The sequence below is a fragment of the Lolium perenne genome, chromosome 7 (genome assembly GCF_019359855.2).
Source record: "Lolium perenne isolate Kyuss_39 chromosome 7, Kyuss_2.0, whole genome shotgun sequence".
NCBI lineage: Eukaryota > Viridiplantae > Streptophyta > Magnoliopsida > Poales > Poaceae > Lolium > Lolium perenne.
The window spans coordinates 309,683,356-309,706,528 of record NC_067250.2 but is presented as its reverse complement, the minus strand read 5'-3'; the positions used below and the strand labels follow the sequence as shown (position 1 = coordinate 309,706,528).

At 44.5% G+C, this 23,173-nt stretch overlaps 1 protein-coding gene and 1 long non-coding RNA gene across 2 annotated transcripts; both read right to left on the bottom strand.

Moving 5' to 3' along the window:
• Positions 1–471: 471 nt before the first annotated feature.
• LOC139834229 (uncharacterized) lies at positions 472–9,024 on the bottom strand. Its single transcript, XR_011749809.1, has 5 exons — positions 8,430–9,024; positions 8,028–8,348; positions 5,475–5,557; positions 2,821–2,902; positions 472–2,658 (listed from the first exon to the last, which is right to left on the bottom strand). It is a non-coding gene; the product is annotated as an uncharacterized lncRNA (long non-coding RNA).
• A 2,042-nt stretch (positions 9,025–11,066) lies between these two features.
• On the bottom strand, positions 11,067–12,582 carry LOC127315039 (F-box protein At5g07610-like). Its single transcript, XM_051345575.1, has 3 exons — positions 12,508–12,582; positions 12,287–12,412; positions 11,067–12,176 (listed from the first exon to the last, which is right to left on the bottom strand). The coding sequence occupies exons 1-3, from the start codon at positions 12,580–12,582 to the stop codon at positions 11,067–11,069; spliced, it is 1,311 nt and encodes a 436-aa protein (XP_051201535.1).
• Positions 12,583–23,173: the final 10,591 nt, after the last annotated feature.

The window sequence follows — 23,173 nt, the reverse complement described above, 5'->3', positions numbered from 1 at the left end:
GAAATATATGATTTATTTTTTTCAAAAACCCATAGCCTCATAGAAGGCAAAGATAATTACAATATCATACCATATCACCAACAATATGGGGTAGAGAACACATGCAAATCAGTGTACAAGCTATTGCAATATACACTCGGTTTTGTCAAGCCACAGTACAAGCTATTAATTGCACTATTATCTACAACATAGTAAGGTATGGTATGTCTTCCCTTCCTACTACCTCTACTACACGTCCTATTGCATTATCTATAGAGAAATCAATCCATAAAATTATCTGCAAACAGGACAAACTTATGTTGTTCTACAGAAGATATAATGCTTCTCAGTGGCTACTCCTTTTGTCTAACTTACTGAACACATTTCCAGAAAAACAAAAATAATTAAATTTAGAAAGAAATTTGAACCAAAATATCTAGAAAAAGAAATGTGTACTACCAGCATTCAACCACGGATGATGATCATAGGACATTGAGCAGATGATGTCAAACACATGCGGTTCCTGCATGGGGCAGAGGGATCAGACTTCCAAAGGCAAACACGCCACTACAGGCACCTTTCGGTGCAAAACATCACTTCTTCAATAATGTGCACAGTGCACTACATTCCGAATGTGCAAAAGTGAAACCAGGATTCTCTTCATTTCAATAGAAAAGAGATGTACTGTATATGGTCGATCCTACAACATTGCTCGACCCAAATCTTATTGGGGAAAAAACAGAGAACAACACCAGACATACGTCAAATGTTCTAAGTCACCATGTAACATCACAAGGCATCCCCAGGGGCCTGACAAGAGAAAAACGTTCAATGAGCAATGGCAGCCGCCTTAAGGATGAGCTGCGGAGGTATCTCGCGGACCACTCCAAGCATCGAGTCGTACTCCTCGTCTTTGTGAGCAAACTTCTTCCTCAACTTCTTCTCAAGCTCAATCTCATCGAAGCTCTTCATTCTCGGCTGCATGAACTTGAGCTAAGTTGAAGTAGTTGGTTGCTGAGTGGGAGATGAAGGCAATCTCCTCCACTGTAAGCTTCCTTAGGAACTTGGCAGGATTACCAACCCAGTGGGGTCAAACAAGATAGGAATTTTTTCAAAATTGAAAGCTGAACATATCTGTGTCTTGCAGCAGTTAAATAACCAGTTCAACAAATTATTGAATCCAAAATATGAGTATATGAGCTTCTAGCTTCCAAACATAAAATAGAGCTTATAATATAGACACCAATATACGCTTGGTTCGGTTGTTCTCAAGCAGAAATGCTCGTAAACGCCAGACAAATTTATTTAACTATATTGCATAGGAATAAAGCATTTAAATTGTATAATCAACCTTTGCGAAAACATGGCTACATGCTTAACCCAGGCGCATAGATTGAATTATTTAAATTGTGCATGCCATTTGTTTGGAGCAGGAGAATGACAATCTTCTAAACAACATGTCAGTATGTCAGTGCAGAATGCCATCTTATAATGTACAAAGGTTGAATGCAGAATACTACTTTGTAACATAATGATGATAGTTGAATGCATAGTGTCCATCTACCAAGTACTGTAAGATTATCAAACTTAAGAGAGCAAGAAAGTAACCTCTCCAGAAGTCATGCATAGAAGTGAGAATAGTTGATCTTTACCACTTCACACCTCATAGTGGACCAAAAGAAAAGTAAATCATCTAAAACTTGCACAAAGTTCCATCCCATATTGTAAAATGGTTAAGCGTAAATCGTTACTAAGTCATTACTAACAGCACTCCAAGAGACATACATGACTGGCTTCAAAATACAGTAGAACTTAAATACATCATGTGAAAGAGACAGAGATAATTACCTCTGCTCACAAGGTTATTATAGATTACCTCCTTTTATTGATTTGAAATCGGTGCATCACAGCCAACACTCTCAGAAACTTACATCATAATTAGCAAAAAAAAGAGAAAAATTAAACTGAGATACAAAAATCAGAGGTGATTCAATAAATTGGACAAACATCAAGTGTTAAATACATGGAAAATAAGAAATGAGGGCACATCTTGTCGAATAGCATATCGGTCCATGAGGCAATTGGCCTACATAACAACTATTAAGTGCAGCCATAGATATTACCAATTCATTGGAAAAAGGTTGATAAGCCCCCAGGAAATAAATACATGGAAAGTAAGAAATCAGGGCACATCATGTAGAATAACTCCGCATTTATTTCTGACTGAATAGAGCATAAGTCACAACAAATACCTCACCATGTATTTATGACTGAAGTTGATAAAGAAAGGGAGAAAAGGGAACTGAATAGTACCTGAAGCAATTCATACGCAATTAGTGGTTTCATCTCTACACATCACAAATTTGTAGCCCTAGTATTGCAGTAGATCATATATAGTGAAGCAATTATAGAATGGAGCAAGGGAAACTTGACTTTGTACCTCTGATTCATGTGGGAAAAATCCTGTCCCTAGTCGACTTTCTGCTTCCTTTCTTGGTCACCTTGTACAACACCTCTCTTGTTATTTTCTCAAGACTTCTTTCAATGGTCACTGAGCCCCTCATACTGAAGTTGCCAGATTCATGTCTCTGGTCGTCTTCTCTTCGGCTCCGAAAAGTGAAATATTATGTTTGACGCTTGCTCTCCTGCATTCACAGTAGTACATACACCTATGTTCGTCTACAAGAAAGAGAGGAACACTTCTGAGTAAACTTAGTTATTAGTAGGAATGATGTAAACTTCAAACGCCATACAAATATTGACCAGCCTTAGGTAACAAAAGAAAATCTATGGTTGCTATCGAGGATTAGACTACTTGAGAGGCCAAACTTCACAACTAACCGGCTATTAATGCAGCAAGAAGATCCATGTAAGTATCTTCCTGCTATGGCCCCAAACTTTTTCTTCTTGGCATTATGGATGCCTGTCATGGAAAAAAGATCAGATTAATAAATGATATAAACGTCCACATTAGTTCATGTCACATATACTCAAACTTAAAAAGTAGTAGAATCCTAAGAAAACAAAGACACCAAAGCATGAAAAGATTAACCTATACTCAAACTTAAAAATACTATTTGACCTATACTGAAACTTAAAAAGTAGTAGCATCATAACCTGCAAAATTAATAGAATAAAATAGTATTTGACAACTACTGAACTATATAAAAGTGATTAAATTTCTAAAATTGGTGCACCTTAACCCAACAAATGAGTACATTATAACCTGTTTCTAACAGGTCGAACCACTGGAGCACTGAAAATTTGACACATAAGAGTAAATTCTAAAATGGTCACTAACAAGAGGCTAAAATAGGCTCCTGCCGGCGATGAACGCGTTCTGGATGGGGCTGACGAGCTTGTCGAGCTGGTTCGCCAGAGCGCTCGCCTGCTGCACCAACTGAGGAGCCCACGTCTGCTCATCAAACTTGACCTGGCCCGCGCCTTCGACTCCCTGTCATGGCCCTTCCTCTTCGAGGCGCTTCGGCAATATGGCTTCGGTGATCGCTTCTTGGAGTGGCTGGCCGTGCTCCTAGCCTCCGCCAGCACCAGAGTCTTGATCAACGGCGACCCAGGTCCGCCAATCTGGCACCGCCGTGGCTTACGCCAGGGAGACCCGCTGTCCCCACAGCTGTTCGTCCTCGCTGTTGATACCCTCGGACGGCTTTTCCGCCGCGCCACCGAGCTCGGAGTGCTACGCCGGCTACACCCACGTCGCGTGCTACCATCGATATCGCTCTACGCCGACGACGTCATTCTGTTCTGCCACCCGCTTCGGGAGGAGATCGAGGCCGTCAAGGCCATGCTCGAGCTCTTTGGCCGCGCGTCGGGACTGCACGTCAATTACGGCAAGAGCACGGCCACTCTCATACGCTGTGCCCCAGAGGAGGCGGCGCCGGCCATCGCCCTGCTGGACTGCCCTGTCGCTGAGCTGCCCATCACTTACCTAGGCATTCCGCTCACCATCCGCAAGCCCACGAGCGGACAACTGCAGCCGATGGTGGACAAGGTGGCAAGCAGATTACCCACCTGGAAGGCCGGCCTCATGGGCAAGGCTGGCCGCCTCGCCTTGGTGAAATCCGTCCTGGGTGCGATCCCTATTCACCAGCTGCTTGTCCTGGCTCCTTCCAAGAAGATCCTCAAGCTCATCGTCAAGATTGAGCGAGGCTTCCTCTGGTCGGGACGAGCGGCCGCCAATGGCGGGCACTGCCATGTCAATTGGCAGCGCGTCGCCCGTCCCCTAGCCTACGGTGGCCTGGGGGTCCATGACCTGGAGAGAACCAGCATGTCCCTGCGCTTACGCTGGCTATGGCTGAGCAGAACGGACGGCCGGCGTGCCTGGCATGGCCTGGAGCTTCAATTCTCCGATCAAGAACAGGCCCTGTTCTTCGCTTCCACGACTATGATCCTCGGCAATGGCCGCGACGCCAAGTTCTGGGACGACCGATGGATTGAGGGCCGCTCGGTGCGTGAGATCGCGCCATCGCTGTTCAAGTGCATACCAAAAAGACGCCGCAAATCCCGCACCGTCGCCGATGGGCTGCAGGGAAACACTTGGGCCTCAGACATACACGGCAACCTGGGTATCCAAGAGATCGGCGAATACCTACTCCTTTGGCGAAGGATCGAGGGCACGATGCTCAGCGGTGAGCCGGATCGGCTCAACTGGAAGTGGACTGCCTCGGGAGTATATTCTGCCAAATCTGCCTACATGGCCACTTTCCACGGGTCCACGGTGTGCCCCGCGGCCAATTTCATCTGGCGCACCTGGGCGCCCCAGAAGGTCAAATTCTTCCTCTGGCTGGCCCTCCAAGATCGCTGCTGGACCGCGGAAAGGCTTGCTCGAAGAGGGCTGCAGCACCACCCCAGATGCCTGCTTTGCGACCAGCTGCCTGAGACTATGCATCATCTTCTGCTGGAGTGCCCGTTTGCCAAGCAAGTTTGGCATGAGGTGCTCTCCTGGCTTCGGATGACATGTAGGATCCCTGGCGCCGAGGACGCCTCGCTCAGTGACTGGATGGCAAAGGTCAAGCCTGCACTCCCAAAGCCGCTTCGGAAAGGGTTCGCATCAGCCTCCTTGCTCATACCATGGATGCTCTGGAAACACAGAAACGACTGCGTGTTTGACAGGGCCCAGCCATCGACGCAGACACTGCTCGCCAACATCAAGGAAGAAGCTTGTCTCTGGGCAAGGGCGGGTGCTCTAGGACTGAGAGCCGTCCTTCCAACCAGCTGGGATGTGCACTAGGCATACCATCCCCTACCCTGTATCACCGTCTCCTAGGAGATTTGTAATTACAACTCTTTCTTTTCAATGAAATGAAGCGCAAAGGTCCTTTGCGTTTTCTCGAAAAAAGAGGCTAAAATAGCCTTAACAAAGACAAGGAGAGTGGTGTCAGAGTGGTAATGACAAAACTAATGGAAATCTTTGAAAAGATTGGACATAACATTCAAGAGTAGTGAGGAATCAGATGGTATGCATGAAGAAACTATACCTTTACTTCTTTATGGAAGTATGAGCAAATAATAAATGTCTCTGAAGCATTGTGTACATACATACCATCTCATTCTAGAACACCTGCCATGTCATATATGGGCTAGTTAGTTCATATGACATAGCTTATTAGAAATCCATTATAGGTAAGCTCATATTACGCCAATGTTATGACTCATAGCTTACATAAGGGTATACTTAATTACTCATGTTGAAAAACTACCCTCTTCTAAAGTCTGTCAAATAATAGCCAGAGTTAGAACAATTTATCATCTCTGCTATTTATTTTCACCTCACAACCGAAGATATACATGGGCATGCGCCTCCACGTTGCTTATCTTGAATGTTTTGTATAGTAAAAACTATCACACGTGTATTGCAGTACATGCAAGCATTATGCATTTAACAGTTTTCGCTTCTCGCTATAAGCAGACAAATATGCAAAGTACGAGTAAATTACTGCATGCAATTTAATAATGATATGTACTGCTGAAAATGAAGTAAACCAATCTGATACAAAATAAAATGATCACACATCTGAATAGAAAACTGTCACCATCACGATAGACACAGATGGCAAATGTTTGCAGTATAAGAACCTAGATACACAGTTGTGCACCACTAAAAAGTCGGAGGTTCAAACATAAATATAGAAGCATTCAATTTGAGTTTTCACTGCCATAAACTCACCAAAGACGATGGAATCATTCAAATATCGCAGTCTGCCCAACAACTTGACGAACAATACCCAGAGGTTCAAACATTAATAATATTGGCAATGGATTACATGCACAATGCCACAAAAAAGTTCTTTATTTCTGTAAAGTCGGTAGGTCATTTTCCATCAAGTGAAATTCTCTCTGATAGAGATCAATTTCTGCCATCACTATATTATACAGGACATGAATACCGATCTACTCCATACAGGACAAGAGTATCACATGCTGGTTAATATTGCATACTATCACATACCTCAGAACCATATTAAAGCAGGAGGGGCAGCAAGCGGCAGCGGTGGTGATGGCAAGATCAGTCATGCTAGCTTAGGGCGGATTGGATGGGGATTGGGGAGGATTGGAGAACCGACATGTATACCTTCTCGGAGGAGAGGCCACTGGTGTTGTGGTTGTAGATCTCATGGATGGTATGCTCGAGGACCTTCCATGTATGTTCTCCACACTTCGGGTCGAGCTCCGACCCGCTCATCTTCGCCGCCACCGACGGAGTGGGTTGACGACTTGGGGTGGTTTTGGTCATCGGCGCCGTCAAACAACAGATCCGATCCGAGGGAGCCCTGATTCGAGCCCGACACGGTTAGGTGAGTCGTCGGCGATGGTTTTTCCGGCCGCGGCATCCATCAGATCTGGGCTGCAGATGGTGTTGTTGGCCTCCGCACTCCTTACGGCAAGACAGTGGAATCACGTGCGTGGGACGAAAGGCGAGGGAGGCGAGGCGCAGAAGAATCCACAGTGGGATGGGGCAGCAGGTGAGCTTGATGCAAACGGGATTCATCCACAAGTGCTTCTTCGGCGCCATGCCATCATCTCGACGCCTCTGAGCTCGGTGGTGGTGCGTGGTCCCTGCGCGAGGCCTTGGGGAAGGAGAGGTAGGCGAGGGCAATGACTTCGTCCCCGCGAGCACCTGAGGTCTGAGGGGCCGAGAGGAGATGCGACAGAGGGGGAGCAAGCCAGGAGGAAGAGATGGGGCTGGGTCGTGACGGCGGCGACGTGCAACGCGGTTCTCAACTGCGGCGTGAGCGGCGGCAGGCGGAAGATCTACGGGCGAGCGGAGCGGCGATTGCGGGAGGGTTTCCTCCTTCCGTATAGAGGATAATGAAATTGGGCCAGGCCCATAAGGGAAGAGGCGACGACACGGACGAAGGGGGACGACGAAAGGTTTGACGTATGGCTGGGCAGAATAAGGAACCAGTTTAGTCTTTTTAAGTAGTATATAGAGATAGAGAAGTAACAGCTAACCACATAAATCATTGTCAACGGACAGTAAAAGGCAAGCCGACAAAATTCCTTTGATACAGAAAACTATCCAATTAGGAACACTCACATACTTAACGGCAAGGAAGCATTTTTTCTGCAATTAGTTTAACTTGTGTACAAAAAATATGCCGAAATGCCTTTAACATGTATTAAGAAGCAAACACCAGCTTTAATTGGAATAAATATAACTCGCATTTGCAGTTACATAAACAACAGGTCATGCGTGATAACTAAAACAAGAAAATTATGTGATGCATCTGGACCGAGCAGAAATTTGGCTGCCGTACATGAAAATATACATGAATTAGAACCTCTTTCGCTTATGTTGACCAATTGATCTAATCAAGAACATAAATAAGAGTACTTGCAATTGGATCTATTGAAACTGGATCACCCACTATTTCATCTATGTCAATCGCACAATTGTGGTAACTTGCATAGTACCAATTCACCGTATCAAAGAATCGATAAAAAAAATAGATGACAAAATAAGAATGTTATGTCATGGTCATTCACAATCCAGAATGCTGCTACAGACAAAACAATCATTCATAACAAACCTTGGGGGACATCTGGATGTCACGGATCTTGGACGTGAACTGCAGGTTGGGGAACTCAGGTACAGAGGCTGGTGGTTGATTTCAGCGGCTAGTGGAGTTAGGGGACGGTGGGTGCTCATGAAGAGCGATGTCGAGGTGAGATGATCATATTCGATTTCAGCCGGCGATGAGACCCCAAAGGCATACGAGCCGCTGCTTTTCCAGCCGGCGGCGCTGGTTCCAAGCGTGTTGTGGACTCAATCTCAGCCATGGTAAGGAGCACTAACAACGAGGAGTCAAGGATCTTCCCTGGCTCCATGGCATGCCCCTTCCGCTGAAATCCTGATCCAAAAAATTGCCAGGTAAAATTAGTAAAAGCAAATCGGGCAAAGAGGTATGATTTTGCGAGAGGATTCCTCATACCGTGATAGCAGTAGAAGAACGCCGGCAGAGAAGAATAATCGCTCCGCTCGCACGAATCCACTCGCGCCGAACACCACCGATCCCACCAGCCGTGGTGGCCAAAATAGGGGTACCGAGCTCACCAAACCACGCCACTCGCCCATGAAAATCCCGAGACCACGGAGCCACCCGTTGCCGCCGGGTACAAGGCCGCCCGCACACATAGCCTACCGCAGCGACGCGCGCCGGCTAGGTCGCGCGCTTGCCCCGAAACCGCTGGCGGCTGTCCCCAGCTGCAGCCGCCCGCCGCAATCCCAGGTTCAGCCGCCGGCTGCAATCGCGGGTGAAGCCGCTCGCCGCCAGCAGCAATCGCCAGTGCAACCGCTCGCCCAAATTCCAGAACCGCCGATCGTGCGAGGAGCAAGCCAGGAGGAAGAGATGGGGCCGGGTCGTGACGGCGGCGCTGGAATCTGGGGAGGACGTGCGACGCGGTTCTCAACTGCGGCGTGAGCGGCGGTAGGCGGAAGATCTACGGGCGAGCGGAGCGGCGATTGCGGAAGGGTTTCCTCCTTCCGTATAGAGGATAATGAAATTGGGCCAGGCCCATAAGGGACGAGGCGACACGGACGAAGGGGGACGACGAAAGGTTTGACGTATGGCTGGGCAGAATAAGAACCAGTTTAGTCTTTTTAAGTAAGTAGAGATAGAGATTTCAACAATCTGCACTTTGATTTTTTTTTTATAAAAAATACCCTCTATGGGCCCAGCTTACATTGAAAGCTTTTTTTTTTATTCTGTAACAAAGAAAGTGTAAAATGCTTGATTGGATGATCAACAGATGGGAAGTTCCAACATCTACGGGCAGGAGACGACTCTCCACATACAAAGCCTCGACACAGGCAGAACAATAGACAGACTGCGCGCAGAATAGAAGGAAGCTACCGGTGAACACCAATTTGATTTGATTTCAAAGAGAAAATGAAGGATTCAATAGAAGCAAATATCAGACGAAACATCAATTTGCTTCATAAGAATGGTCACTGCCACAGAGGAAAAGGAGCGGTCTACGCAACTTACTGTTGGTGTGGCCAAGGCCACAGGTAACCATGGCAAACGAGAATACAGGTTCAGAAAAACACAACCCAGAATACAGGTTCAGAAAAAACCCCACACAATGTTTCTTTCTGGTCCTTACCATCTATCTGTCTCCCTTGAAATCAACAAAAAAAAAAAAAGAAGTCCCGTGTTTTGACACAAGGAACACAAAGATGATTTTGGTCTGTCTTGGGAGGCTGGAAGCTGAAACCGCAGCCTTGTTGCTACACAAGACAGACGCTTGCTGCTTGAGAATTATAGGACGCCAAAATTAGAAATTCAGAAACAACGTTGTAAAGCTGCACCGGACTGGAGCATCATTAAAAGCATCAAATAATTAAAAGCATGCCTAGCTTGGATAGTAAGACATTGCTTAGTGCTAAGTATTCTAATCTACCCGCGTACGTGAATAAATACCGACAAACAAGGAGGGTTTTATACCCAATAATCCAATATTAGTATGTGAAGCGATTGTGTGTTCCAAAAATAATTGTCCACTGAAAGAATAAAACATTTTGATAAAACAGGCCACAAGTAATTATCATCTAGTTCCTCGCTAAAAAGGTAATTAGAATTTACCAAAGAAAGCGATACTGTCTCATCCAAAGTGTTCCACCATGAATAAACACATATCTAGCAGTAAAGAAAATGTCACAAACAGTATACCATTAGCAGGCAGGCCATGGTTTACTAAGTCTCAGTCCATAAGATTTGTTTGAACAAACACATATCTAACTACAAATAGAAGGCATAAGTTTAAGCTGCAAGACAATATTTAATCAGGCCTTGCACTATACCGAGCCATCACAGACACTTGCTGTTTTCAGAACTGCACTGGACTGAAGCGATGTGCAGCATTGCAGACATCATATAACTAGAAGCAAGACTAAAATGGAAGTGAATGGTGTTTTTTATTGCAGATGATTTCCATCTACGTACATGAATAAATACCAACAAGCAAACAGATTTTTCACCATTAGTCCACTAAAGCAATTCTCTGCTCCAAAGATAAAGAACATTCTTATTGTTGATGTTCTGCTAGGACATGCCACGAGTAATTAGCTTTTAATTTCCCACAAAAAGAGGACACGATTAGTTAGCATTTAGTTTCCCGCTAATAAGTAATTAGCATTTGGCACCAAGGAAAGTAGCACTGTTTCACCGGAAGTGTTTCAGTCACCATCAACAAACACATATAGCGGTCAGAAAATGATTACAGGCATCATATCCTTAGCAAACACAGTGGTACACCAGGTCTTAGTCCATAAGATGATTCTAATATCCCAAACTGCAAATAGAAGACATAAGTTTAAGCTGCATGATAATACTTGATCAGGCCTTACAGTAAATGGCCATAGTAGCTTCACAAAAACACTATGCAAAGCTGAACAAAAACATGGAGGTGGCAGTGGCAAGGAAAAGTACAGAAAGTAGAAAGTGTACTGAAATTTTGATTAACTAATCTTAAAGAAATTAGCCATCTTGTCTTCATACCGAACCACCACTGCTCCAAACTATCGATTGTCCAGTTCTTGTAAAGGCACCAGCAATCTCATATTGAATTCACTCGTGCAAAGATGGTAACTCTGAATACAGCGGCACATATGGGAGATATGGCCCCATGCAATATTCAGTATCAGGGATCAGCTCAACTTGCCGACGATCCATGTTGTAGCACCAGATACCATGTCCCACAGTGAAGAAGATCAAGTTACAGTCCGGATGAATCATAATCCACTCGAAATGCGGATGAAGGTAAGCAAGATTCTCTCCAAATATGTATGATGTTTCGCTGCTATGCTTCAATGTCCATTCTTTGCTGCCATAGTCCTTGAGAACATAGACTACAAATCGAATTACAGCACTGCCTTCATCTCTCTGAAAATTTGCATAATGCAAGCATCCCTGCGACTTCTGAATAAAACCTTGATAGATACCTCCAGGAACACGGAAGTGTGTCGCTGTTTCCCCCTTAGTGTCCACCACAGCTAGACAACGGTATGATGGCTCACGGTGAAAGGCGTGGAAATGCATGTAGCCGTCAAGAAACACAGATGCTGACTGATGATTAGCGAGCATAATATCTCCGTTCCACACATTATCCTTATAAACCCATGTTCCGGTTTCAGACGAATACACCTCCACTCCACACCAGTAGGGGTCCCACTCACAGCCATCCTTCTTCTTCAGGAACGCAAACACATGGAAATGGGAGGACACGGCCAGATCGAAACTCAGACCCAGATGCAATACGTCCTCCTTATTGACCTGGTTGGGGTCCGGCAATGCAACCCACTTCTCCGTCGCAGGATTGCACACGACGTAGTAGCACTCGGGACCCTGTGCACTGGGGCACCATAGCACGAGGAGCAGGCCGTTGCACCCGTCCAAGAGGATGGCGCGCTGGTGGTTGGGCAGGAAGGCGAGAGAGGTGCAGACCGGAGAGCGGCACCTCGGCGTGGCACTGGTGAACTGGACAAATGGTTCCAGGAACCCGTCCCCGCTCGGGCAGCTGTAGAAGACTCCGGCCAGGGTCTGGGGCAGCTTCTTGCAGTATTTCCGTTCGTTGGTGAGGCTCAGCCAGTGCTTCGAGACGCACTTGAAGCGGCACAGCGATTTGGCGGGCACGCGCGAGAGGATCTCCACAATGAGGTCGTCCGTGAGTCTCTCGGCCTAAGTCACGGCCCCGCCGCCGAAGGGAGACCTGCTGCACAAACACGTAGAGAAAAACTAATTATAAGGATCGGTGAAAAAGGAGGGTGGGGAGGTTTAGCTTCGCTTACCTGACGAGAGTCCAAGTGCCGCATTCCTCCGGCGGGGGAGAGGGATCCGCGGGATTCGGCATGCCGGTGGAAGAAGGCGGCGCTGGCGGCGCCGTCGAGCGAGGACAAGGGAGGAGCGAGCGAAACCTACTGCTACGACAGGAAAATGGGTTAAACTGTATCACAGCGGCTCCCGGCCTTGTTGGGCTTGGGCTGTCGATGCGATTAAGTGGTTTGTCAACAATGTAGCCTCTCTCTTTCTTGGCCTCAGTTTTCTTCACCGCAAACTTGTTTTTCTTTTGGACGTTGCTACACATTGCCCTAGCACCGGTTAGTCTTAGGGAGTGCCCCACCCAAAAATAGAAATAAACTAGTCTAACATCTCTCACGTTCTTTTCGCAAAAAAAAAAAACATCTCTCACGTTCTAATAATAGAATGTTCTAGTCCTACACGTTTCTTCTTTCCGCGTGGGATGGCTGCGGCACGAGCCATGGGACGTGCAAATCAGTGGGTTCCGTTCCAAATCCATGACAAGAAAAAAATACCAAATCATTCGCAAACTCACGCCAAAAAACCGCATCTGTCATCTACTTGTTTTTTTCTACCTCGAGATGAAAACAAGTAAATGATTCTGGATTAGTGGATGTAGAAAAAAGAAACAAGAAAACATCTAAAATTGTCATCGTTCCAGATGTAATTTTTTTTAAGGTGAACCTAATATTCTTACATCCAAAACTAGCCTGAACCAGATTGGATGTAGAAAAGGAAGAAAAATTACATCCACCATTTGTTACATCCAAAGTCAAAACTAGCCTGAACCAGATTGGATGTAGAAAAGGAAGAAAAATTAGATCCAACATTTGTTACATCCAAAGTCGTTCAGAAACCCTACTAATCAAGATCCTAAATGTAAAAAATGAAAAAAAAATACATTCAGATTGAGAAGAACATATTATTTCTTACATCTAAAATCCTCCAGGAACCTAATAATCAAGATACTAGATGTAGAAAAAGGAAAGAAATACATCCTTTGCTGCAAAAAGTACTCTGTATATCTTAGTGTACTGTTTGATGTGTTGTAAGGTGTGTGATGATACTATGTAGCACGCTGGTTTCCTTAATGAAATCAGGGGTGACTCCCTTTTTTTTTAATCTAAAAAGGTGGTTTATCACGATCTGTTAAGGACAAAATTGCTGTTGTAAATAAACAAAAGCCAGTTGTGTCCTTCGTATGGTCGCTTGGATCGATCGAACTAGATTTTTCTCAAGGAATGCCTAGTGGTGCTTTATGGAGGTGATAAAAGAGTTACCCCCAGAAGGAGAAATCTCGGGATCATCATCGCAAGCTATAAATCCTTTTAAATTATAAGCAAGGGAACTTGGCTAAGTTAGGCGGGCTCAAGATCTCGATGACTCCAGTGCATGCTTGTATGAGTTCAAGCAAGTCTGATTTGATACATGGCGATAAGAACCCAATCCTTTTCAAGTATTCTAGTCCTTTCAACAATGGCACTGTTTATGCGGTTGCCACACTAATTTATGTTCTCTAGAGGGCATGCCATTCCAGCGATCGCGTCTCCTTTGTGGCTCCGAAGCATCACACCAGCTGCACATTGGCCCACCTGGTATATCCATCTCATACCTATGTCCCGGCAACCGCGCGCTCTTCCATTCTTTGTCCTCATCTGCCTCCATCTGACCGCGTCACCGACTACCGTGTCGCTCCATGGTCGGCCTTGCTTTGTCCGGAGCTCTAGGACTGAGATCAATGGCGGAGCTATTCACATGACGGCGGGGGGGGGGGGGGGGGCGCCCCCCAACCCACACCAAACTTTTGGAGAGTTGACGAAGATTAGCAGTGTAGAGCAGTTGAAGAAATGAGAGGTTGCTAATACTGTCGACGAGCGGATTGCTGGGCCTAGAGTTTGCGATTCAATTTCAGTAGGCGCGCACACATATCTCCAACATTTATAGCATCGATAACTCTAGAGATTAGTAGTGTAGATCGGCTACCCTCGGTTGCATGCCATAATTAGTTTGTTGGCTTAGTTGGAGTACTACAGAGAACACACCAGTGCTATTGACATGTTACATAGACAAAGTATGGTTATATATGTCTCATACTTTGTCTACAAGATTGTTAACTCTATATATACCTACTCGATGATGTATATTGTAAACAGTTGCTTGATATTGTACTAGTATGTATATTTACATCTTATTTAGTAAATTGAAAAAAAAATCTAGGTAGCTGGAAGCTCATTATAAATGGGGATATCATATTTTTTTTTGAATTCCATAAGCTATTCAGGAAAGGGAAAAACTTTCAACAAAATTATATTTTTGGAGTGTTTGGCAAGTTTCCAAACTGTACTATCACCCATACTATTAGTCCGTTCTGCCCCCTAGGTGCGGTGGTTAGGAAGATCGCTCGACAACATGGGCATGGGAGGGTCATTCATGTGTCCATTGTGTCATGGTCATGGAAGGCGTACGCAGCTACTTGATGAATATCTCATCTTCTCAGGTTGTTAATGTTTGTGTTGTTGGTCAGAATTCGTATTTTTGGTGTTTTCGACGGGGTTCCTCTGCGAGGTGTTGATCCATACATCAGGCTTATTGGTTGTAGTGTGTTGCGTTTGTCGAAGTAGAGAGGCGGTCGCGGAGATTCATATTTTGGGAGGATCCAGCATGTGATCTTGTTTTAACGGGGTTCTCTCGATTTTCCATCAATTAACTTGGCATTTTCCTTCTTCTTAATTAATGAAGGACACAAACCTTTTGCCTCCATTTTATAAAAAAGAAAAGGCTAAAGAGTTTAACACTCATGCACAATGGAAAAGGATTGTGTATATCCAGTATTCCAGTGTCTAACATAAATAAAGAAAGTATTCGTACATGACTTAATAAGGCATTAACGCATTGCCAGATGTAAAACTGACACGCCATGATCCCACAAAGATGACTAGATATCTATACTTCTTATAAAACAAAACCCTATTAAGTGTAATTAATATTTGTCTATCTCAACATGCAAGCTATCCACATCACCTACTTCCTTAGTCAATCATTTGTCCACCTCATCCCACTAATAATAGTCCTTATTTATTATCTATCTCTACATGTAAGAAATTTAGATTATCTATTTTTAACCATTAAAATAGCAATGTTATTCTTTTTATTTGCCGCTCGATTGATAATATTGCACCCTAATGCTATATCATTACATAGTTAAGTCATGTGCAACTTGAACACCAAATAGTTTTGGCAACCAAATAAACTCTTTGCAAATTAAACTCAGTGTTAATTATGAGCTCTTATATACGTAACCATACAAGATATTTTTTAAAATGTAATGCCGCAATGTGCATACATTTTCATGCAAGCCATCCATATCATTTGGTTCTATAGTCGGTTGATTTCACCTTATCTAAATCAATCACGCACACCTCTGAAATATAAAAAAATTTAAATACTTATCCATTTCATGACGATTAAATTTAGTGTCTCGGCTACTATGGTCAACTAAATATTGCATATTCTATAAACCAAATTTTATGTGTTTCATTAGATTTCTTAAAGAGATACCTAGTTTCCTATGAAGTGCACGTCCGTGCTATCAAATATCCGGTAGAAGAAATGGCTTTGACAGACAAACGTATTTAGTTACTTTGGACAATGGAAGAGGTCTCACATTTTCACTTGTAATCGAATAACCATATAATGACCGAATTTCCATCTCAGATATACAAGAACAAAAACAACATGAGCAGATCACACCAACTATTCCCCTTCACGTCGTTCTCAGTTATCACAAACCAGCCGCTCCAAAGTTTGTGACCATTCAACACTCTTCTTACTGTATCTTGGTTCAGAACCTATGGGCTGATGAGCCCGCTCTTCCTTGTCATTTCTTAGACTGCCAAAGAATTCGACGTATTTGGGGAGGATACCACCTTTGCAAAGTTTGGTCGACCGTCCTGATCTTTGCTGTCTGTAAGCTGTGATAGTGTCCCAATAAGAAAACTTTCAACAAATCTGAAGACATTTGTCTTGTCTTTCAGTGATGTGCCCGCGAACTGTCTTTGGGCTTACCGTCTCGGATGAAGAGCAACGTTGTTAGATTGGGGTTTCATGTTTGCCCTCTTGGGCCCCATAAGCTTTTTCTTCCATGTACAATTTGGTAAATGTTGTAGTTGGCAGAGTGTAGCTTTTTTTAACCCCTTAGCTTCCTACTTTCTACTCACTTCCGGTTTGTCCTTGTAAATTGGTGTACTGGTTTAATGAAAACTAGGAAGCAAAGGCGCGGCGGCACGCCGCGCCCGTGGTCCTATAACTTTTTGCAATCTGAATGATTGTAAAATTGCAGGGCCTCAATTCATATTTCTACCAGGTTTACGTATTAGAAGTAGGCACCGTGAAGAGTGGGTGCTTCATCCCTCAAGAAAAATAGCGGATACTTCAAATCATCGTGTGCTCTTTGGGTCTTGGTGGTAGTGCCGTTTAACAGTTCGTGGACTGCTGTGTTTGGACAAAAAATGGGTGAAAATAGAATAGAGCATTACTGTTGTTGTTTCATCAGGTGAGGATTCTTGTTAGTAACATGAATGGATAGTGGCAGAAAAAGAGATATCATTAGTGATATGAATTGTTGGATAATTAGGCACAATTTCCATGATTAATTCCAGAATATAAAACATAATGATAGCAACTACTAACATGTGAAACTCGAACATACTAGATGCATTAATCAACATGAGTAGCAGCAGCGCAAACGGTAAAGCATCCATCGCTAAACAGATCGAGGTATGTCGCACGTACCGATCTGGCGGAGGTGGCGGTGGAGGTGTAGCAGATGATGTCGCAGCAGTAACGTTGTTGATGACAACGTTGTTGACGATAGGGACGACGGGTCGAAGTAGACGGCGTTGAAGACGACGGTAGGCAGCACCGCCCGACTTGGACGGAAGGCGACCCGTGATGAAGAGCTTGAGCAGTCGCGCAGAGCGCTTCCCAAAAACCTAATTCGCCCTCTCCCGTACAGGATCGCAAGGACGAGCGGTTTCGGAGACCTGCTCTCCCGTTCGCCGATGCACGTCGGCGCGCGGGATGGAGTAGGTTACGAAGGCGGCGCAAGCAGAGAGAGGTGGAAACCCTAACTCGTGTATTAGATGTATTTCTGCGGTAGCCGGGTAGGAGATTATATAGGCTTGGGAAACCCTAGGCAACGTGGGCCACGCCCACGTCGCACGAACGTTTCGAGTCGGTTACAGATAGCCCACGATCCGGGAGCGACCCGGACCGACTAACTGCGACGCGTCCGTCTAGAACTCTGTTCGTTTTCCTGAGCTGCAAAAAGTAAGGAAAGTCTCGGCTCGAGGCTCAATCCACTCACCACGAGCGCGGCGCGCGCGTCGTGACGTGACGTGACGTGTCGTGTCGAGACGAGCGAGCGAGGAGGAGGAGGAGCGCGCGTGTAACACTCCTATTCTCACTCACTTACTAGTGGTGGAACAACCCACCTTATAAGGTGGTCTAACTACTTCCTCCCAACTTTCCATGTGGGACTAAACTTCCCACCTCTTGCCACTCCCTAGTGAGCTGCCACCAACTTGGACTCAAACTCACATGGCTGCCACTATGTGGGCTTTGAGATTTATAGGAAAAACTGAAATCTAATTTGGGCCACTAAAAGTGGGCCCAATATTTTAACAATCCCCCACCAGATCTCAAATCCCCATTTAGATATTTACCAATACTCGCTGCTTGTTTGTATACCAGTGTTTCAGCGGAGACTGTTAAGTTGAACTTCCGCCTAGAACCTTAAGCTACATCCGTTCACACTTGAACAATGGACTAAGCCTTGAATTGCAAGTTTTGCGTGAACAGGGTTTCACTCAAAGTCATGACCAGTACATGGCTGCCAGTAGCCTACCCCGCGGGTGGAGCATATGCGTCATACTTCATGGTCTCTTCATGAGTTTATTAGAGATCACCCAAATCTCATAGATTGCAACGTTTAACAATCGGACTCATATAGGTGTGTTATTTCAAGAATGCTCTGTAGGACAGCACCTTTGCTAAAATAGCCAACATAAACACATTAAGGCTTGTTGCCAACCTACCTTACATCAATTGAGAGTTGTGCATCTTCACATAGAGAGGGTGACATAGGCATCCCTAATGGGCCTGCCAAAGATAGTACCCGGGGTTTGATGAAGGCCCACTACCCGAAGAATAAGAAGACTCGGAAGCCCAAAGATATTATTAAGGAAAGTTAGAGTTGTAATAGGAAAGGTTATTTGTAATCTTACGGGATGAGTTAAGAACCTTCCCGGACTCTGTAACGTGTGCAATATGAATCCCTCGGCTCCGCCTCATATATAAGGGGGGGTCGAGGGACGAGAGGAATCAATCGAACCATTGTTAACAAACCCTAGTTTTATTTCGTCGAGTACTTTTCGGCTGAAACCTTCGAGATCTACTTGCCCTCTACATCCAACGAAACCCTAGTCTACTACTTGTAGGCATTGACGAGTTAATACCTTGTCAGAGGGTTACATAATACTCTCCTCAATTAAACCACTAGTTTGTTCTTCCCAGGTCCTAATTCACGGGATCTCCGATCACAAAGGTTGGGTTACCACTATGGCGTAACATCAACAGGTCTCAAACCCATCTCCCTCGATGCACTTTCTATCACATTACGTGATAGTCCATTTGTAAAGGGATCTGCCAGATTTTTGTCTGTTTGAATATATGTAACAGTTATTACTCCGGAGTTTCGCAATTTCCTGACAGACTTCAAACGTCTCTTGACGTGTCTTGATGACTTCGCGTTATCCTTAGAATTGTTCACTTTGACAATTACAGTTTGATTGTCACAATTCAAAAGGATTGCCGGAATAGGTTTTTCAACCACAGGCAAGTCCATCAAGAGCTCACGCAACCATTCGGATTCAACAGTGGTTGTGTCTAAAGCAGTAAGTTCTGCTTCCATAGTTGACCTCGTCAATATGGTTTGCTTGCAAGATCTCCATGATACTGCGCCACCTCCAAAGGTAAATACATACCCACTTGTGGCGTACAGATCAGCTACATCTGAGATCCAATTCGAATCACTATATCCTTCAAGCACAGCTGGGTGCCCTGAATAGTGAATCCCATAACTCATTGTACCACATAGGTAGCGCATGACCCTATCAAGTGCATGCCAATGATCAGTACCCGGGTTTGACATGAACCTACTCAACTTGCTAACAGCAAAAGAGATGTCGGGTCTAGTCGCGCTCGCTAAGTACATGAGTGAGCCAACAATTTGAGAATATCTCAATTGATCTATGGCAATCCTCCGGTTCTTGCGTAGTGTCACACTGGGATCATAAGGTGTTGAAGAAGGCTTGCTATCAATATAGCCGAACCGGCTCAAGATCTTCTCAACATAATGAGATTGCGTTAGAGTAATCCCACTCTCGTTCTTAATCAGCTTGATATTCAGAATCACATCAGCTTCTCCCAGATCTTTCATGTCAAAGCTCTTTGACAAGAAAGACTTGACATCGTGTATTACTTTCATGTTTGTACCAAAGATCAGAATATCATCCACATACAAACATAGTATAACACCTTCGCCCCCACCATGGCGATAGTAAACGCACTTGTCAGCCTCATTGACAACAAAGCCTACAGAAGTCAAAGTTCTGTCAAACTTCTCATGCCATTGCTTAGGTGCTTGTTTCAGGCCATATAAAGATTTCAGCAACTTGCACACCTTTCTTTCTTCACCTTTTACTACAAACCCATCAGGCTGATCCATATAGATTTCCTCTTCCAACTCTCCATTAAGGAAAGCTGTCTTTACGTCCATTTGATGAACGATAAGACCATAGGAGGCAGCCATGGATAGTAGTACTCTAATGGTGGTAAGTCTAGCGACAGGTGAATAGGTGTCGAAGTAATCTTCGCCTTCTCTCTGTGTGTAGCCTTTCGCTACAAGCCGTGCCTTGTACTTTTCAATAGTACCATCAGGTCTTAGCTTCTTCTTGAACACCCATTTCAGCCTACAGGCTTGCATCCATGGGGTCGTTCTGACAACTCCCAAGTTCCATTAGAAAGAATCGAGTCCATCTCATTATGGACAGCTTCTTTCCAGTCATCTGCATCTGGAGATGCATATGCCTCTGCAATGGACGTGGGAGTATCATCCACAAGGTACACAATGAAATCATCACCAAAGGATTTTTTAATCCTTCGTCTCTTGCTCCGTTTAGGAGTTTCATTGTCATCCTTCTCAGTAACATTCTCATGTGATTGTTCAAGATACTCATTAGATGTACTAGACTCTGGAATTATCTCAGTAGAAATTCTAGCAATGCTATGCATATCTTTCATAGGAAACATATTCTCAAAAAATGTTGCATCACGAGATTCCATAATAGTATCAACATGCATATCAGGTACCTCGGATTGAACTACTAAAAATCTATATCCTACACTCCGCGGAGCATAACCTAGAAAGATGCAATCCACTGTCTTTGGTCCAAGTTTGCGCTTCTTAGTAATTGGAATATTGACTTTCACCAAACATCCCCATGTGCGCAAATATGAAAGTGATGGTTTTCTCCCAGCCCACTCCTCGTAAGGGGTTTTATCTTTATTCTTGTTAGGAACTCTATTCAGGACATGACATGAAGTCAACAAAGCCTCCCCCCACCATGCCTTTGATAAACCAGCAGTGGCTAACATGGAATTCACCAAGTCAGTCAGCGTGCGGTTTTTCCTCTCGGCAACCCCGTTTGATTGGGGTGAATAGGGAGGCATCCTCTCATGAATAATGCTATGTTCCTCACAGAATTCATCAAAGATTTTAGGAAAATATTCGCCACCATGATCCGACCTAAGACGCTTGATCTTTCTCTCTAGTTGATTTTCAACTTCAGACTTATAAATTTTAAAGTAGTCTAAAGCTTCATCTTTAGTTCGCAACAAATAAAGATAGAAAAATCTAGTCGCATCATCAATCAATGTCATGAAATATCTCTGTCCACCTTTTGTCAACACACCATTCATCTCGCATAGATCAGAATGTATGAGTTCTAGAGGTGCCAAGTTTCTCTCCTCGGCCGCCTTGTGAGGCTTTCGAGGTTGCTTTGATTGCACACAACTATGGCACTTAGAACCTTTGGCAATGGTGAAATTCGGAATTAAACTTAAACTGGATAGCCGAGACATTAAACCAAAATTAATGTGACATAAACGAGAATGCCAAACACTGGTATCATCACTAACATTGCCACAAATATGGTTCACAGACTTATTACTGAAATTAGAAAGCGAAAAGCGGAACAAGCCTCCGCACTCATAGCCTTTACCAATAAATTGTCCAAACTTGGAAACAACTACTTTATTCAACTCTAACACAACCTTAAACCCATCTCTGCATAGAAGGGAGCCGCTAACGAGATTCTTGTTCATAGTAGGGACATGCTGCACGTTCCTCAGCTGCACGATCTTCCCCGAAGTGAACTTCAGATCTACCGTGCCAACACCACGAACAGAAGCATGTGACCCATTCCCCATCAAGACGGAAGAATCCCAGGCGACCTGGTAAGAAGTGAACATGGATATGTCAGCACACACATGAACATTAGCACCTGTATCAATCCACCAACATGGAGATTGAAATACCGAAAGAACAGTAAAGAGATTACCGTACCCGTCAGCATTGCTAGCGGTCACCGTGTTGACTTGCCTCCCCTTTTTCTTGCGGTCTGCCCTCTCTGGACAGTCCTTAGAAAAGTGGCCAGCCTCTCCACAGGTAAAGCAGCTCAGATCTGTTTTGTTTATCATCTTCTTCTTCTTGAAGGTTGTAGTCTTCATAGGCTTATTGAAGGAGGGCTTGTTAATCCCTTTGTTCTTGCTGTAGGGTTTCTTCTGCACCATGTTGGCGCTAGACTGACCCTCTCCTTTCTCAGTATTATCCTTAGCCCGAGCTTTCTCCTCAACATGAAGAGACGCTATCAGATTTTCAACTGATATCTCCTGTCTCTTGTGTTTGAGAGTTGTGGCAAAGTTCCTCCATGAAGGAGGCAACTTAGCGATGATGCATCCAGCCACAAACTTGTCAGGTAAGGCACACTTAAGGAGTTCAAGCTCTTTCGCAATGCACTGTATCTCATGAGCTTGTTCGACTACAGAACGGTTGTTTACCATCCTGATGTCATGGAAGCTCTCCATGATGTACAGTTCTTCACTGCATCGGTTGCACCGAATTTAGCATTCAGTGCATCCCAGAGATCTTTACCATCTGTTATGTGCATGTACACATCACACAGACGATCAGCAAGAATACTCAGAACGCATCCGACGAAGAGAGTATTGTTTTCCTTGAACTTGTTCTGATCTTGGTCAAATATAGTTCCTTCAGGTAAACCATCACTAACTTCGAACACTTTCAGATGAGTAAGCCAGAGCGTGGCCTTAACTTGCCACCTCTTAAAGTGCACACCGGTAAACTTATCCGGCCTCAGTGCATCAGCAAAACCAGCCATTGTTAACTCAGAAAATTGCCTATAATTAGGTTTTTGGATTGTTGGATAATTAGGCACAATTTCCATGATTAATTTCAGAATATAAAACATAATGACAGCAACTACTAACATGTGAAACTCGAACATAGATGACAACGTTGTTAACGACAGGGATGACGGGTCGAAGTAGACGGCGTTGAAGACGACGGTAGGCACGTCGGCGCGCGGGATGGAGTAGGTTACGAAGGCGGCGCACGAAATTTCCTGAGCTGCAAAAAGTAAGGAAAGTCTCGGCTCGAGGCTCAATCCACTCACCACTCACCACGCGTCGTGTCGTGACGTGTCGAGACGAGGAGCGCGCGTGTAACACTCCTATTC